The 17,720-nt window shown below is 35.5% G+C and overlaps 1 protein-coding gene across 8 annotated transcripts in view; it reads left to right on the top strand.

Annotated features, from left to right (window-relative positions):
• Positions 1-17,720, top strand: part of CNTN5 (contactin 5) — a 620,272-nt gene that overhangs the window by 545,719 nt on the left and 56,833 nt on the right. For all 8 annotated transcript variants that reach the window (XM_032099222.1, XM_032099223.1, XM_032099228.1 and 5 more), the window contains 2 exons: positions 7,564-7,691; positions 8,606-8,781. In XM_032099222.1, coding sequence (XP_031955113.1) covers positions 7,564-7,691; positions 8,606-8,781 — 304 coding nt within the window. The remainder of the gene's footprint in view (positions 1-7,563; positions 7,692-8,605; positions 8,782-17,720) is intronic.

The following is a 17,720-nucleotide window of genomic DNA, read 5'->3' on the forward strand; positions in this document are numbered from 1 at the left end:
TGACAAAGTGCCAGTTAGTGAAGTGGTGCTAAATTTTCAATATGTACCAACACTTACTTGAGCATACTAGTAAAAATGTAGAATAATTTAAATATCTGTTTGTTGTATAATTTTTCTAGCTAATAGATTACTGATCTGAACTTCTGTTAATTTACAGTTAGACTCTGTTTCAGTTTATTACCTTAGTTATCTTCAGTTTATTACCTTAGGAAGCTAATTTTTAGCACCTTTCTATCATCCTTGACATTGGTGCTTTTAATAGAGTCTTTAAAGCAAACCACGTGCTTAAGTTTTGGTTTGAATAAAGTCATTAATGCAAAGCATCATTTAAATTAATAATGACCAGCTGATTCATACAAAGAAAAAAGCACTGCCAGTTCTGGCGTATCAGTATTTCCAGACTTTACTGCACAGAAACACTGCAAAGATCATATTTATTCCCTGTGCTTAGAACAGAAGCTACATTTGTAAGCAAAAAATAACTTCTAGTGTCATCCACATGAAATTATATTAACATACATGGACAACATTTGCACCAATCAGAGCTGTGTATTTTCATGCACAAATGTTCCTGTGCAGCAAACAGCAAGGGCAAGATGAGAGGCCTGGCTGTGGCTCCTTTGAAAGAAACTGCCCTAAGACAGTCTGCATAGATTAGCTTAAATAGAGCTGGAAGTAGTTTGTGGTACATCAATATTAAGGCTTAACATATTCCTTTGACCTTAGATATGACACACAGGAATTACACCATTATAAATGTTTGAAAACTTGAAATTAAGAAAATCCAAATAATTTCGTGCTTTGCCAAGAGACTGTGCCAAATACAGGGTTGTTTTTTAATTAAGTCAATAATATTAAAATAAAATTACTCTATCTAGGGTGATATTATTAAAAAATGTATAAAGTAGATTGCCTTTTGCTTATCTAAGTGGCTTTACTATAACAATAACTCACATCTATTTTCTGTAAGCATTAGAGGTTTGTGCATCTATTACGATGGAGCAAGAGAAAGCAAAGGGGAATGAGATAGCCCAAAGCCATTCATGGAGAAATAAAGGTTTCAACAATTTACAAATACTTGCTCTGACTCCTTGTAATCTACATTAAAGGAAACTGACAGATCCCAAACCTAAGCTAATGTAAAACGACAGATTGCTCAGATCAGAACACTGTGAGGGGCCACAGGCTAAATGAGTCAGTGCAGCTTCTCTCCATTTGCATCTTTAAGATTCTCTTTTCCAACATGCAAACAAACCAATTTCATATTCCTGATTTTAGATCAAAATGGAAAAGGCAGGGGATGATTTTCTAGCCACCAATAACTTTTTTTAAATTCCAGTTACTAGGTGTTAAAGTCTGCAAAAGTTTTAACTAAATGTAGTGCTCCCTTATTGCTGTGGTTATAACTCTAATGTGCTATAAAAATTTACTTTGGTTTGAAAGTGAAAATATAATACCAAAAGAATTAATTGAAAACAGAGAAAGATACAAGTGTCTATAGCCTAACCAAATTATCCATTGCTAATTCTTCCTCCTCACCAAAAATTACCACACATCTGACTTCTGGTTTTTTCACTCTGCAATTGTTATTTAAAGAATATAAAGCTCCAAGTGTAAGCTGCCTGACATTCATTTTTATTAATGTCCAGGCACTGTGTCCCTGTCTGTGCAAGTAAAATCCTGAGTTGTTGTGTAGCAATTTTCATGTTTGCTTCCTCAACTGCTCAGCTATTTCAGCATCCAGAAACAATTTCTACCACAGCATCAAGACATCTGCTTATGAGAATCTGCTATGAATGATGCAACAGAATGAAAATTAGAGTTTCCATTTCTCATTATCTTAATCTTGATGGAAGTCTCTGCTCACTGATTTAACATGTGATATGGAAAATAAATACACATCCTGGCCCCAGTGGGTCAAGGTAAAACTGTCCCTGGTGATAAAGAGGGCTGAAAATTTCCAGCATCAGTTTACAACATACAATAGTGTGTCCTCTACCAGCTGTAAATAATATCTGAGAATTTGTATGGTAGGCGATACCAGATATTAATGAATTAATATTTTTTCAATAAGACAGTGGAACAGTAAAAGCATCTGCACTACTAACACATTTATACTTAAGAATCAATCAAAGGAAAAATGATATGGCAGGCAGAATAAATCTCTGTTTTTCACACCAAAACAAAGATGCTTGTATTTCCCATTTTTTACTTCTTCCCCTCAACATAAGAGCAAATTTTATGGTCACACTCAAAAGTTTTCTGCAAACAGAGCAGCAGGAAGGAAAAAAATTGTTACCTTTTAATCAAAATACTTAAAAAAAAAATTTCAAAACTTCCTATACAAGTAGCTCTTACTTATCATATCCTACTTACTCCCATTCTCTAAATCACATAAAGCCTAAAGAAACCTGAAATTTTTCATTGACATTTGTGGGAACATTACACTGTCCACCTCCATCAGCACTTTTCCTTACCTCTCTGTCAGTCAGCAGTGATTAAGAGAAGGCTTAAGACTGCAGTGATTTCAGACTGCCAAATAAAGGACATCCAAACACCATCTATAAGCAAAGATCCAGCATTTCTTATGAGGCTGATTTCCATCCATCAGCTTCTTAGCAGACACTTGGTCTCAGAGAACACCTCTCTATTATCATCAACATCCCATATGCAAACAGCATGGGTTTTCATCCTTCCAGATAAAGCAGCACATTCTTTATCAAGGACTTTCCCTGGTGCATACTTCATTGGTAAAAAAAGACCAAAATTGACAAAATTACTGACTTGAGTGAGCTAACGCATTTTAGTTTAAACAAATGTACTGAGCATGCTTCCAATCTAAAGTGTTACTGGTGAATATAAACTTTGAATAGATTGCAATATTTTTACAGTGAAAATAATAATTTGAAAATATTGTCTGAAAACAATAGTTGCTGAGTATTTTGCAGCCTTCCAATGTTAATCTAAGTCCAATCCTGAAGCCTTAGAGATGAAAATTTACACTCTTATTCATGTTTTTATGGCTTTGTAGCAGTTCTCAAACTAGTTTACTGGATTACGTTATCATTAGCAAAACTGACATTATAGAAGTGTTACTAATATGTATGTCCAAATTTGCTGATATTTTGCACAAGAAAACCACAGGTGTTGCAAGCTGGGCATCCAACAACTGCACTATTTCTGATACAGAGTGGAAAATTATAATATGCAGAGATATAAGCTACACTGTGAAATCACATTCAATTTCAATTTAGTTCTTTAATTATTAATTTGTTGGGGGTTTCAGCTTCATGGGCAGTGAAGCTTGTGGTTAATTGATCTCTACGTCTGTGCTCTAAACACTTACATCCTCTCACAAATCACATTTGTCAGCCCAGTACAGGTGTCTTATGGCTATTTCTACATGAGCAGGTAGCATGGGTCAATAGGAGAAGCAAAAAGTTGATACTATCCACGCTGTCCACTGTCCAAAGTTCTTTTTGGAATAGCTCTAGTCCCATTCCTCAGATGGATTCATGTTTTTTTCTGAAGAGCAGTTCACTCCTCAAGCATCCCTCCTAGTTTAGTATCAACTGAAGTTCATGTGCTCAGACTGCTTCATTTCACAAAGCAAACCCACAGCGAGTGGGGACAATGGGGAGATTAATTCCCATGCTCTGCAGCAGCTGGGGTTTTGTCCCACAAATGACATCAGATCATAAAAGGTACTTATATCTGGGGAACAGAATTAAGATTTGAGGGTGAGATTCAGTTCCACGTTGAGATACTAAAGTGTAGAGATCTAGAATGTGAATTAGACATCTGCACTTATTTACCTTTAAAAAAGGTTCAACTGACTGCTGACAAGATCCATGAATTAACATGTAAAATAAAAATTCATCTCACACGCAGACACCTCGGTTTTAATTTTACAAACAGCCTCTAGAACAAAAGGTTTTCTTTCCTCCCCAGTCATCTTGATGATCCTTCCAAAAGTCATCTTGATGATCCTTCCGAAAGTCAGCTTGATTAGAATTAATCTTCCTGAATACTGATGCTCAAAATTGTCCTGCATTCCTTATTATATTTCCTCAGCACTTCATGTACTAATACTTTCATAAAGAGATGCAGGTTGGTGTCTGATATATTCTAGGGTTGCATTTGCCTTTACTGCATGGTCCTCTTAGTTCGGAATCACAGCTACTGCTTTCCTGTGAGTCTGGTGCTCAGTTGCTCTGTCAAACAATGATTTATTTAATCAAATTTTTAGCAGCCTTTTTGTATCCTGGTAATTTTGAAAAGTAATATCATAGTATAAAAACCAATTTCTCTTTCAAAAAAAAATTCTCTTTTCTTCAACCAGTTTCTTAGCAATCCTTAATTTTTGTATTAAACCTATTTAGCCAGTAATGTGAATTTCAGCATGAAAATATTGTGTGAAACCCATGGAAGATTAAATCTGTACTTATTTTCTAGAAAATATTTATACTTATTAAATATTATAATAATTTAATCTTATTCTGTGTACTTAACCCATGTTCAATTTTATCTCAAGTCCATTTGCTGTTAAATCTTGATTACTCTTTCCTAATAATTACTGCTAAAATCTTTGTTGCAGTTGAGCTCAAAACAACACACTTTTTGACATCAAGACATTAACTCTCTTTTTCTTCAGGTTGTTAGAGAGATGAAAACTCTTTTCTACAGAGACACTAATTTTGTGCCTCTTTTTTCAGAAACCTTTTATGTAAAACATCCCTCTCCTTTACCTGATTACAATGAGTTTCTCTTATACTTAAATACAATAATCTCCAAACTATCACCTTGATCTCTCAACCATCCTTTCTCTATTTGTTCATCTATCATCATCTTTCCCTCAGTTTCTAATTAATTAATAATTTAGGATTGCTTTTTTCCCTGAATTATCCTTAATTCTACCCCAGGCCCATTCTCTTCTCTTTGCTTCCCTTCTATTTATGAAGTAAAAAACTCTTTGCTATGGTATTTTTTTTTATTAAAATAAGTAGACATTCTATGCAGGTGGTCTCTCTGTGACTGAGAGATATTGGCAGGGAAGGAGAAGAAGTCTATGTTCCTGCTGTGTGCAGCAAGTATTATATGAATAAATAAAGCATTTCAGTTTCCATCATAACCGGCCTCTGGCTATTTTCCCAAACACAAAAAAAAAAAAGGAGGACAGATGAGTGCTAGACACCTTAAGGAAAATATTAATTTCTGAGCCAAAAAATTCACCAGCAAATGTGTTTGCAATTCCTTTGATTGAGTAATTACTCTTTCCCTCATGGATAGCATGAACTTTTAACTAAATAGAAATGAAATTGATAATATCCATAAGATTCACTAGATAATCTTCCATATGCATCTAACTTTCTTTTCCCCCAAAGTCAGAATTTCAAAACTGTTTTATATCAGGACTTAAGCTGTGTATAAGCTTTTATAATCTGCAAACATTAAAGGAATTTCCTTTCTCTGATCCTGTCAATATATTGATGAAAACTATCACTGTTCTGCAAAGATTATTGCCCTACAAATTATGTCATCAGAGCATTGAAAACTGAGCATCCTGATAGAAAATTTTATTTAAAATTACACCCAGCAAAAATGAAGGAAGCTTGCATCCCTGTCAGTTTCTCAAGCAGAGTGTTTCTTCAGAGGTGTGACATACCATAACAAAGTTTCAAGCCTTATTTGTTGGAAAATATCCAAACCCTCAAAACTCTAATACAGAGTCATTTTCTTAATGCAATAATGCTTTCTATAAAATTACCTTTAGACAAATAATGTGACTCAAATACTGATGTATATTTGTTTAGAGTAGGACAGGAGATGAATCCACCGGTTGCACTGGGGAACCTGTGCGCTGACACGTCCTTCCTCTGCTCCATTCACTTTTGAAGCTATTATTTTCTTCTGCTGTCTGCTGAGAGCAGTGAGTGGTTTCACATCTGAAGTGAACAGAACATTTTTCACTGGAATGAAATTCTGTTTTCTCCACCATAATGTTTATAAACCTCAGATAATAAACCACCATTTCTCACAGAGTCAGAAAATGGGGGGATATTATTCTTTTTACTGAAGAAAAAAAAGAAAAAAAAAAAAAAAAAAGAAAAAATATATGCAGTCTCATATTAATGATTTAGTTTGAGCACATTATTGAATCTTAAGCCTAAGTAAATCACTTCTAGTATAAATCAAAGGTAACAGCTTTGAAGTTTAACACAGCCAGCCTATAAATGGAATTCCTTCCCTCTTTTGCTGCTGAAGAGCCCAACCCAATCCTGTCAAAAGTGCCATACTCCAGGTTAATTATTTCTCAAGAGTAAAACACAACATCATACCCTCCATGATTTCTGATCATAGACTCAACAAAGGATTCCCAGCAGAAGGAATGTCAGTCTACACTGCATCAGCCAGAAAGTCCTCTCTGGACAGGCACACCTAAAAATCCAACCATCACTGGGGAAGAGCCACCCACCCACATACTTATTTAGATTCTCTGACACAGAGATACTACCTTAGCTTTAAAATAAGGAGAAGAAAGTACTCCATGTTCTCCCTCTCTTCTATGGGATACCTGAAAGCATTTACTGAGGTTTATCTGCTTCCAGTGTCCATGTCTCCCAGGCTACATCTCCCAACACCTTTGAGAGAGTCGTAACCACTACCTAACCTGAGAAAGGATACACAACACCTGCAAGCAGGGCTTGGCTTAAATGCCATGTAAGAGATGCCATATTCCTTTTAGGCTCGTAGTTCTCTGTCCGGAAAGGAGTTGTGATAATTTACTGTTCTTCCAGGGCTGCAGCTTTGGGATAGAATAAATTCAGGTCTTTGTCATTTTAAAATAGCAAAAAAAAAAGTGTTAATTTTCATGCTGCTTCATAGACTTTATGATTAATATTGTGTAAGCAAAATGAAAATTTGAAACTCCCAAATATGAGTGGTTGAGTATTTCTCATGAATATGCTGTAGTGGGATTACTTACCAAGAGGTGTAGTGGAGCTGTAATTACACACTCAGAGAAAAAATAAAAGCCTATCTACAAAAAAGCAGAGATTATTTAAGTCCCTTTGCTACAATGTGCTGTGATGCCATAAATCATGTTTTGACTAGATACAATTAATTTTGCCTTCTTTTGCATTTTCCTTCCCATTCTTCTCAGATCTGATTTCTAAGGTCATTTTTTTTCTAGATGGAATAGCCTGTGCTTGATATTGAAATGTGATTTGACAATAATATAGTGGTGAAACTTTGAAGACAAATTATGAAGGATTATCTTTTTTACTGTTCTACAAAAGTTTCATTAAAATTCACCTCTAATAAGTGTCAAAGGATACTAATCCTCTGATGCTTCCGTGAAAATTTTGAATTAAAGAAGGAGTAGTAAAACAGATTTATTAAAACCTTTTTGAAACAGAAGATAATTCAGTTATCATCTTCAGTCATCATGCTACAGAGGCAGCAGTCCTTAATCCTATTTATTATTTCTGAAAGATATCATCATGGAATTTGGCTGGTAGGATAGGTGAGTTATTTATATATTTATGGATTTGTCCTTTCCAGGATAACTATTCTTCCACATGGGAGCCTGCGAATCCTGAATGCTTCCAAGTCTGATGAAGGACGGTATTTATGCCAAGGTGTAAATGTATTTGGATCTGCAGAAATTGTTGCATCAGTATCTGTTAAAGGTATGAAAAAATGCTTTGATGGTAATGATGATTTCTCTTGACTAATATTTAAATATTACTTAGAATCCCCAGCCAACCATAAAACAGGCAGAATAAAAAAGCGTTTCCAACAAGATAGGGGGACTAAATTCCAGCTAGTCAAACACTGAATCAGATTGCATACTCCAGCTGTTATATTGTAGATGTGTCATAAGTATTTATTAAATCACTCAAACTATAAATAATTCTGTAAGTAAAGGAATCAATATCCCTTTTAACATATTTTATCTTCGGGAACTCATTTACCCCTATCTTATCCTACATGAGAACAAAGCTTTAATTTAAAAATAATAATTGTACCTATATAAAATCCAGAGAAAGATAGTACCTCAGAAGATTAATAATAATAAAACCACTGAGCAGCAATCCATTTCTGAACCACTTTTTTTTCCATTTTTCAGCTGAATTCATATAGGATCATGGATTTTCTTTGCAGGTGTTCAAGCCTTTTGACTTCATTTGTCAAGCTTCTTCCTATACTTAGTAATCCAGGAAACATCCTTTATTGTTTTATGGGACAAAACTGAAATTTTCATGCAATCACAAGATTCCAGGTGCTACAGCCTTATAAAGAAAAATTTAAAAATGTAGCTTTTCCTGAAACTAATAAAATTAATTAATTAATCCACCTCAGATGTCCTATAGAATGTTGTTTAGGATTCTGCTTTATTGATTCCATGAAACTGTACCTTCTGATCCCCAGTGTCATACTTCAGTATGCATTACAAATATATTTCAGTATTTGACTGTCTGTAGTTGATACTAAGAGCAAATGTAAGCTCTGAGTAGACTCAGCAGTACTCAGCCATATTATTTTGGTCTGGCACTATAAGTAGACTTCCAACAGAATGTTCCTAACACTTCTCTGTTTCAAGAACCTACAAGAATAGAGCTGACTCCCAAGAAGATTGAGTTAACAGTTGGAGAGAGCATCGTCCTCAGCTGCAAGGCCCTTCATGACAGCACACTGGATGTCACCTTCTACTGGACACACAATGGACAGCCAATTGACTTTGAGAAAGAAGGTGGACACTTCGAAAGCATCAAGGCAGTAAGTGACCATGCATTTGTCACCTCTGTGCTGGGAACTGATAGAAATTTGCATGGTTTTATATGTCTCCCATTTACCAAATTCTGACCAAACAGAGATAACTGGTTTCGGTAACATTGGAAAGAAACGTTAGCTAGAGGAGGTGCAAACTGCAGACCACTAGAATTACTCCAAGTAGTTTTCATCAAGAAGATATTAAACTTGAACATCCTATGATCAGTGATGTATCTGATAATCTTTGTGAGGGAACAGAAAGGAGTTTTCATCAAATCCTGCTTACATTCTTCTGCTGATTTTAATACAGAAAGGATGCTGCTATAAACATTGATGTATCTCTCACAGATAACATGGCTGTTAAAACTCCCTCACCTCCCAATGCTTTACTTGCCTTGTATATATTTTAATATCTGAATAGCAAGGGCTATATTTTCTAACTCCCCTGCATGAGGTACTTCGTAACTGTGTAACCATTATTTAAGTCAATAGGAATCATATGGGCAAAAATATGCATATCAATTTCAAATATTGCCACTTGAGCGAAAAAGAGTTTCATATGATCAAATGGTGCAATAAAGTAATTCAAACCTCTCTCATGTAAAACGGTTTGAACATTTCTTAGTAGAAAGAAATCTTTTAATATGAACAAGTTTGGAAATAGAATCTACAGTCATTTAACTCAATCTTCCCACTAATGAAATGTAAATCAAATGTCCATGCTATGTTAACAGAGAAAAATGAAGTCCACAAAGGTCAGGAAATTTTAAAACTTAATGTATCTCATTTGAGTACAATGTAGCAAAGTTAACTTTGCATTAAAAACCTTGTAAAGCTGTAATCAATTTATTCTTCTGCTTGCCTATGTGGAAGTCATATTCACTTGGTGGACGGTTCTTGTTTTTAAAATGTGAGTTTACTTCAATAGACCATTTAATTGAACAATATTAGTAAGGGATATCTTAGTGTTCTTAGCATAGTTATTTTCATCTGAGGAATACAACACTCAAAACAACACTATTTATGTCAGAAGGAAAATTATCACTCTTTTTTAACTTCAAGGTCATTCTTTGATTCAAGAAAATATCCTATGATTACGATTAAACTTTAAGTCATTGCCAAAAAAATGAAATCTAAAACATGTTACATGGTTCTTTCTGTGTATTTCAGCATCTTTCTTCAAAGGAAATTTTTAATCACTGGGAAAAATCCACAGGCTAGGAAATTTTCAAAGAAATTTCATATCTCATGTCAAAATAAAGCCAATCTCATATAATTTATTTTATGAAAAAGTAGGATTTTGTAGATCTCTCACAAGAATTCTTCATTAATTTCATTTCTACAAGAGAAAGTCCTCAATCTGATAGAAGTAAGGCTTATGCAAAGCAATCAAAGATGACATCCTATTTTCAGGCAAATATTCATGCAAATCACATTGAAATCACTGGTTCCTTTAACTGTCCTAACATGATTAAAATTTGGCCAAAACTTGGTAGATTTAACCAGCTGTTTGAGTTTATGACCTCCTTCTCACTGTGCTGCTAGAGTGTCACTGCTACTTTATTAAGTGAAGACAGTATTACTCATAGAATCACAGAATAAGCTGATTTGGAAGGGACTCATCAAGTCCAACTCTAGGCCATGCACAGGACACCCCAAGAGTCACATCCTGTGCCTGAGGGCATTGTCCAAATGCTTCATGAACTCTGTCAGGCTGAGGCTACGACCACTTCCCTGGGGAGCCTGGTCGAGTGCCCAACCACCCTCTGGGTGAAGAAACTTTTTCTAATACCCAACCTAAACTTCCCCTGACACAGCTTCAGGCCATTCCCTTGGGTTCTGTAATGGGTCACAAGTGTTAAGAGCTAAAGGGGTACCTACCCCTTTGCTTTCCATATTGAGGAAGTTTTAGATGGCAACAAGGTCTCCCCTCCACCTCCTCTTCTCCAGGCTGAACAAGTCTCTCAAAATGGAGTAAATACTCAATATCTAAATGACTAAGTGGATTTTTAAAAGTTGTTTATTAAGTAAAAATCTTTAATATTTATTTTCAGAGGCACATAAGCAATTTTTTTTTCCCTAAAACATAGTTTTCAACAAACAGCAAACTTCAGCTGATCAGAAAATATAATCAGTCTGGAAAAAAGGCATTACACATTTTGAAAAATATTACAGAATTAGCTCCTGCCTTGTCACTGTTAAAGCAGTGTTGAAATAGTGAAACAATATACAACTCTAAAGAAGTATGGAAAAGAAGCATCAAACCCTAACGTTTTTAGACTGGAGTAGCTCCATTTGCCTTTACAAGATGGTCAGGCCATGCTTTCTTTACCTGCATTCCTAACTCATTTAAAGGTCAAGACATTTCTGGTTTTCATCCTAAAGAGAGAGTGGAAGTGTAAGCTTGGATCAACTGGAAGGGGACTGAAAATAGTTGTTAGCACATTACCAGCAGGATGAGGGGTGGGGAAGAACACTCCTTTCCAGAACAGAAGTAACAAAACATGGCCGTCTTAGGACAATCCCCATGGAAATTTTCTGACTGCTGTTGGAAACATAATGTGACACATTTTTTGACATTCTTTTAAAGTAGTGGTTAAAATATCTTGATTTTTGCATTGTCCTGAAATGAAGCTGGATCAGTTGAGAGGTACAAATCTTGAAAGTGGTAATAGCAACTGTGGTAATACGGCAATTTTTTTGGTGTTTTGACACAATCCCCATAACTACTCATTCGTGGAATGTTGTCAATTGTACCGCATTCTCATTTCTCTTAACTACATAGGAACGAGAAATTTATCACAAGGTTGAAAATGTATTTCTTTACTTCACTAAAATCTAAAGCATGACCAGGTACTGGGACAAAGGAAGATAAAACTCATTTTATATTTCCATGTAATCTCCTCTAACCTATCCAGTTTCAAAGTTGAGATACACAATGTGTTAAAGCCATAGATTTATGAATACAGAAAACAGGAATTTGAAGTCTGATAGATTTCTATCTGTATCCCGTATTTTGCTCTTCTGAATTAAATACTTCAAATTTGTATGAGTTGAGCCTGAACAAAATGCTTTTTAATGGAGTAAGTTTAAGAAAAATAATATCCTTTGTGTGCATGAAGTCATAGAATTATATGTACATTTTTTCTACATACACTGATACTTCATCAGATAAAAATATTTTCAGGCTTGACTGCAGTTTGCTTATTTGTTTTAAACCCTGACAAATTAAACATTATTTAAATGGGTTTTGCTAATAATAAAACCTCTGTAAACTTCTCATCACTGGTTGCAGTGCTCATAATTTCACCGTGGAAGAGCCAAATATTAATTATGATGACAACCTTGATGCTTAATGAAGTGTTATAAAAGCTATCACCAAAGTAACATTTATTTGGGCTGTAGATAAATTTTCACTTGCTAAAATTGCATGATCCCTAGCAATTACAATTAAAAATAGCTTCTCTCAAAGTAATCAATATTACTTCCCTTGTTTTGAAATGATATCAGCATTTTTGTGCAAAAAAAAAAGGTGTTATAATTTTTCATACCGAGAAGTAATTTTTTATACAAACCGAAGGTATTTTTGCTGTTCTTTACTGAGGTGTCAAAGATTTAGTACCTACATCAATTTAGGTACTTCAAGGACTTGCCTGGCAAAAAAATAAGGGCGATAAGGATGTCAACTTGTGCATGAAGGGAATATTAAGGAAAATGGACAAGCTGAATTTCACTGGAGTGACTGCAGATTGCAGTCTAGGAAAAGTAAACATCCCAAATCTTGTGTATTATATAACTTCACAGTACATTTGGTGGAAGAACAATAATGCCAAGGGTTATATAAAACCAGAATCCTTTGGCATTGGTAAAGTCTTATTCTGCCTCACAAAAGACTTGATAACATTTTAGGTTCTTTGAGGGGTAATCTGTATAATAGAAACAATTTTGCATGGAAGTCTGAATTTCCAAAATTTTCTTGTAGCAACACAGTAAGCAATGAGCTCAGAAAGTATAAACATGCTTTTTTTTATTGGGATAACTTTGATTTTCTGTCCCTTGTGCCAAATCTAGAGGTCCTATTCAAAATTCTATTAAAAATGTTCTCTCCTACAATCTTTAGTGACCTTAATTTTCTCCTAGAGATATCCATTTTTCGTCTAAAAATATCTGATTTTGTCAGTAAATTTTCATTCAACTGTCATCATTCCAACTCTGTGTTTGAAGGCTGATGCTGTTTTTATAGCAGCCAAACAAAATTATTTACTGTGGTTTTCCACAGCCTGGTAAGCAATAGCATTGCTCTTAATGTCCCTCACTTTGACTTCTCAGACTCAGGAAAGTGATTTGGTCTGAGTATGTTCTTGTTCTTTGATCTTAGCTGAAACTGCCACCAGGGGAAGCAATAAGTACAACCTGTCATGTTCTGTTTTACAATGGTTATTTTTTCACATGGAAGTGAATGGAAATCTACTGTTTCACTTAAAAAAGGACTGTAGATACAGATTGGACAATGCATTTAATTCCTGCCTAGTACTGGAGACTTCAATCTGGTAACCTAGAACTTTTGGAAGTGCATAAATTTGCATCTTTCCTTGTATTTTCAAGTCACTCCCTAAATTCGTGGAGTACTTTAATCATATTTGAGAAGTTAAGATTAAAATTTCCTAAGTGTTTTCTAAATAGGAAGAGCTAAGTTCTATGCTACATGAAACCAATTAAAACAGCAGGCCATTAATAATAATGTCTTTCCTCTTTATTGGATGTAAAACCAAACAAGGTTAATTAAATAGGGGTTTTACTTAACACCCCTGCTTCATCCCCACATGAGGAAAACAGCAATAGTTGTCAGAAGACTTGCAGAAGATACGTGTTCTATGCACAGAGAATTTCTGTTCAGGGAAAAGCTGCCATATGAACCTCATTGCTACCAATTTGTTTCACTGTCTGTTGCAATCCGTTCCTGCTGATGGAAGAGGCTGAACACAGCCATGACTGTCAGCTCTAATCTCTAGATATTTCAGCCCTATGCTCATTACCGGGTTTTGCCCACTTGTCACGCTACAGCAGTTACCTATTTGAGCAATCAGGAGTAGTTTAAAAAAAAACTTTTGAATCTCAGCTTTAGTGATAAAAAGTTATTGTAAATTAGGTAGGGTACTAAATGGAATAAGAATTTCTGGAATTTGAGTTCTACAACTCGTAACTATAAACCGAAATCCAAACACAATGAAGACCACGGTGTAATACAGCACTTTACCGTGTCTTACTTCCAAGATATAAACCATTCTAGAGAACTGATTGAATTTATTTCATGCGACATTAGAAAGAGACACTCCAAACATTTCCTAGAATCAAAAAAGTATGTAAATGGTTGCATGCAAGTGCTTGTGGTTTTGGCTATTAATAGAGAGTAAGGGACAGAGATGATAAGCAGCATCTCATCTTGTTTAGCCTGGAGAAAAGGAGGCTGAGGAGGACCTTCTTGCCCTCTACAGCTGCATCAAAGGAGGATGTAGTGAGGTGGGGATTGGTTCTCCTGTCCCAGGTAACAGGTGACAGGATGAGAGGAAGTGACCAGGTTGCACCAGGGGAGATTTGGCTTAGATGTTAGGAAATATTTGATCACTGAAAGGGTGGTCAGGCATTGGAACAGGCTGCCCAAGGATGTGGTGGAATCACCAGTCCTGGAAGTGTTCAAACGAGTGTGGATGTGGCACTGAGGATATGGTTTAAGGGTGAACACAACAGTGCTGAGTTAGCGGTTGGACTCAATGATTTTAGAGGTCTTTTCCAACTTTAACAATTCTGTGAACTCCACTATTTAATTTTATTTCAGACAAGGGAGATAACCAATCATTTTGGAAAATGTGAACCTCTTAAAGAGAATACCAATTTCTATTAAAAAGTGATTTAAATAAGTCAGGAAATACAGTCAGACAATTTTTACTGGTTTTTTCCATTAAGGTATTTTGTACCTTTCCTTGTTTACAATAAGCATTCTAATGCAAAAAATCTTGGGATAAATAAAAGATACTTCATGACAGTCCGTTCTTTCTCCTGTTTACTTGGATCTGATGGATCTTTTAACTGCTTGGCACAGTGTTAATCTGGGCTATAACAGCAGAGTCGATTGTTTTAACAACTGATCAATATGAGTTCCTAACTCTACAGCTTCCATTTAGAGCTCTGCTGTGTGTTTTACACTTGCTGCTCAGCAGCCTTTCTCCCCAGCTGTTGTGGCAGTGCTTTCCAAAGCCTTCCTGGCAGTATTTCTCCATTGCAGCTCTTACACTCCCAATCTTCTGGTTTTATTCTTGAGGCCTTGCACCTGCAAACCCCAATTGTGTTGTTACAGAGAAGTGTCATGGGAAGAAGCTCTCACTGTCCTGAAACTCACCTCTACCTCTTGCCCCCTTTCTTTGTCTCTTATTTGGTAAACCAAGACACAGCATGCAGCACACAGTAGATAATGTTAATATAAATACTTCATAAATATTTCCAACAATAAACATACTAAGAATCTACCAATCAATCATTGTGTAACAACTGCTCTTATTTAATTTATTCCAATTAACATTAACAAATAGGAAGTTTAAGTAGGTCCCAAAGAAAATGATATAACACTACGGGGGAAAAATGGCAAAAATAATCACCATTTTCATCATCACCTACTGCACTGGAGGCAGACTCTAGAGGTCTTTTCTTCCTTTCTTCTCATGGTAATAAAATCTCAGATACAGAACATTAATTTAGTAACATGAGTGTAGTGGGCCTCTCTGTCCTGAAGGTTGCCATTTCACATCCCATCTCTTTTCTCATTTCTTCCCATTCTCAGCGCTTTTTCCATGTTTTCTTTAATCTCTTGATTTCAAAAAACTACCCCAGTACGACATACCACCTGACAGCTGATATTCTTTTAACTTCATCTCTTTTTCTGCCTTCTTTCAATAAAATTAATCAAACTCATTTGCAGCAATTCAAGATGCACTTGAGATGCATTTCAAGCATTTCAAGCTGATTCAAGTTCTTCCTATCCACTCCCAACATTCCATCACTCTCTGGCATCCACTCAAATCCACCAGTGCTCACCAAAACAGCTCTTTTCATAATTCTTGCCTTCTCTATGCAAACTGTTCAGAAGTACTGCCACTCGAAGGATCTGCCCTCCCCCTGGATGATTCTTAAGGATTCGCAAACCTAAAGCCATCTTTTCAACTTCTCATAGACAGAGGAAATGCAAGTTGTGTTTTATCATGTTTGTCTCCATCAACCTGCATCAGTCTGAATACTACTATATTACCATTATTATACTACCACATACCATTAATCAAAACAAAACTGATAACAATGATTTCATCTTCTTTGTTCCAAATGTGCTCATATGATTAAAAGACAGAGCTCAGGATATAATTTTCCATTATCACTATATCAACCAAGAAATCTGCTGCTTCTCAGGAGATTAAATATTTGCAATTTCTAATCATCACAAGCAGTAGACAGATGTAGTTGATATGTTCAAACCTGATAATTTGCATGCAATGGCACTTAAATTGCCCTAAATGCACTATGGACAGAATTTGGCTTGACGCCAACAATCCAGCATAATGTACATATAAATTGTCAGCGTAATTTAAAAGAACTTTATTGTATTGCTGGTTTTCACTTACTATTGATGGTACAAAGATAACACTGCCATAAGGTTATTCTGTACAATCATTTGTTTGCATCAGATAAATGCACCAAAAATAAACTCCTTTGCCACCCAAATATAGTAAAAATCAACTGTGAAGTAATTTTTCAATCTAATCTAACTGAACTGCATTAATAAAAGCTATTTTGCTAAATGAAGTAATATATGAGTCAGAAATTCACCTAACCTGTGTGTTATATGTAAAAACACACATATATTTTAAATAATCATTTAAACTGAAAAAGTTATCATTGCCAACCCAAGTCATTCTTGTTTAGGATCAAATCTCAGTCCTTTTTACTTGACACATCATTGTTTTACTGTTTTCAGTTTAAACAGAATAGAATCTTTTTAGGCTTTTGGTACCTCCCAAGCACTCTCTTCTGTACAAAAACCACTTTGTAGGAAAGCATCCTCACCTCTCAGTGTCAAGAGATTTAGATGACAGGCAGCAAACCTCAATAAACCCCTGTAGTCATAGTAAAGAAGTGACCCAAACTCCCCTTGGGCTTTCATCATAAAAGTTTTCTTCCAATGGTAGTCAGTGTTTGGCCACTCTTTTCTTCCCTTTGATTTAAGCTTTTGTTGAATCATGATCATTTGTAATATTCTCATTACCCATTTTAGACACATTCTTCCCAAGCGAAGAGACAGTTTGCACCGCATGTTGTCCAGGTTGAGTTCCCAGCCTGAATTTGCTGCACAGTAATAGGCAGTCCCCAAGACTTTGCAGTGCAGAAGATGAGAGCTGTGGGTTAACACGTCATCTCTACCGACTACCCAGTATTAAGAACTTCTTTGACTTTTTGTCCCTCTTTCCAAGACAAATTGGAGCTACATTCAAAGAACTGCAGTTGGAGTGCAGAAGGGAAGTGTGACAATCAGTGTGGAAAATGAGAATCATTAGAAGCACATTAAATGAAAGCTGGGTTTGATACAATGACAAAATAATGATACTTCATATGTATTTTCCACATATGATTCTGTAGTTTGAGCATATGTGATAAATTATGTAATAATCAACCCAAAGTATAATTCTTTCATGGAAGAGGTATGGAGAAAGGAACAAAAGACTTACTAGATGTTAAGAAAGTGCTCTAGGGTGTAACTGTGAGCTCCATTTCAAATGCAGGCAGATTAGAAATTGTTCTTTTGCAAAGTCTTCAGAAGGAAAAGTTGGATGCACTGAATGGACCACCTTGGTTTAGAGATAAAAACTCAGCAAATGAATGGACAGATTAACAGACAGGTTTCC

This window comes from Corvus moneduloides, chromosome 2, assembly GCF_009650955.1.
Source record: "Corvus moneduloides isolate bCorMon1 chromosome 2, bCorMon1.pri, whole genome shotgun sequence".
Lineage (NCBI taxonomy): Eukaryota > Metazoa > Chordata > Aves > Passeriformes > Corvidae > Corvus > Corvus moneduloides.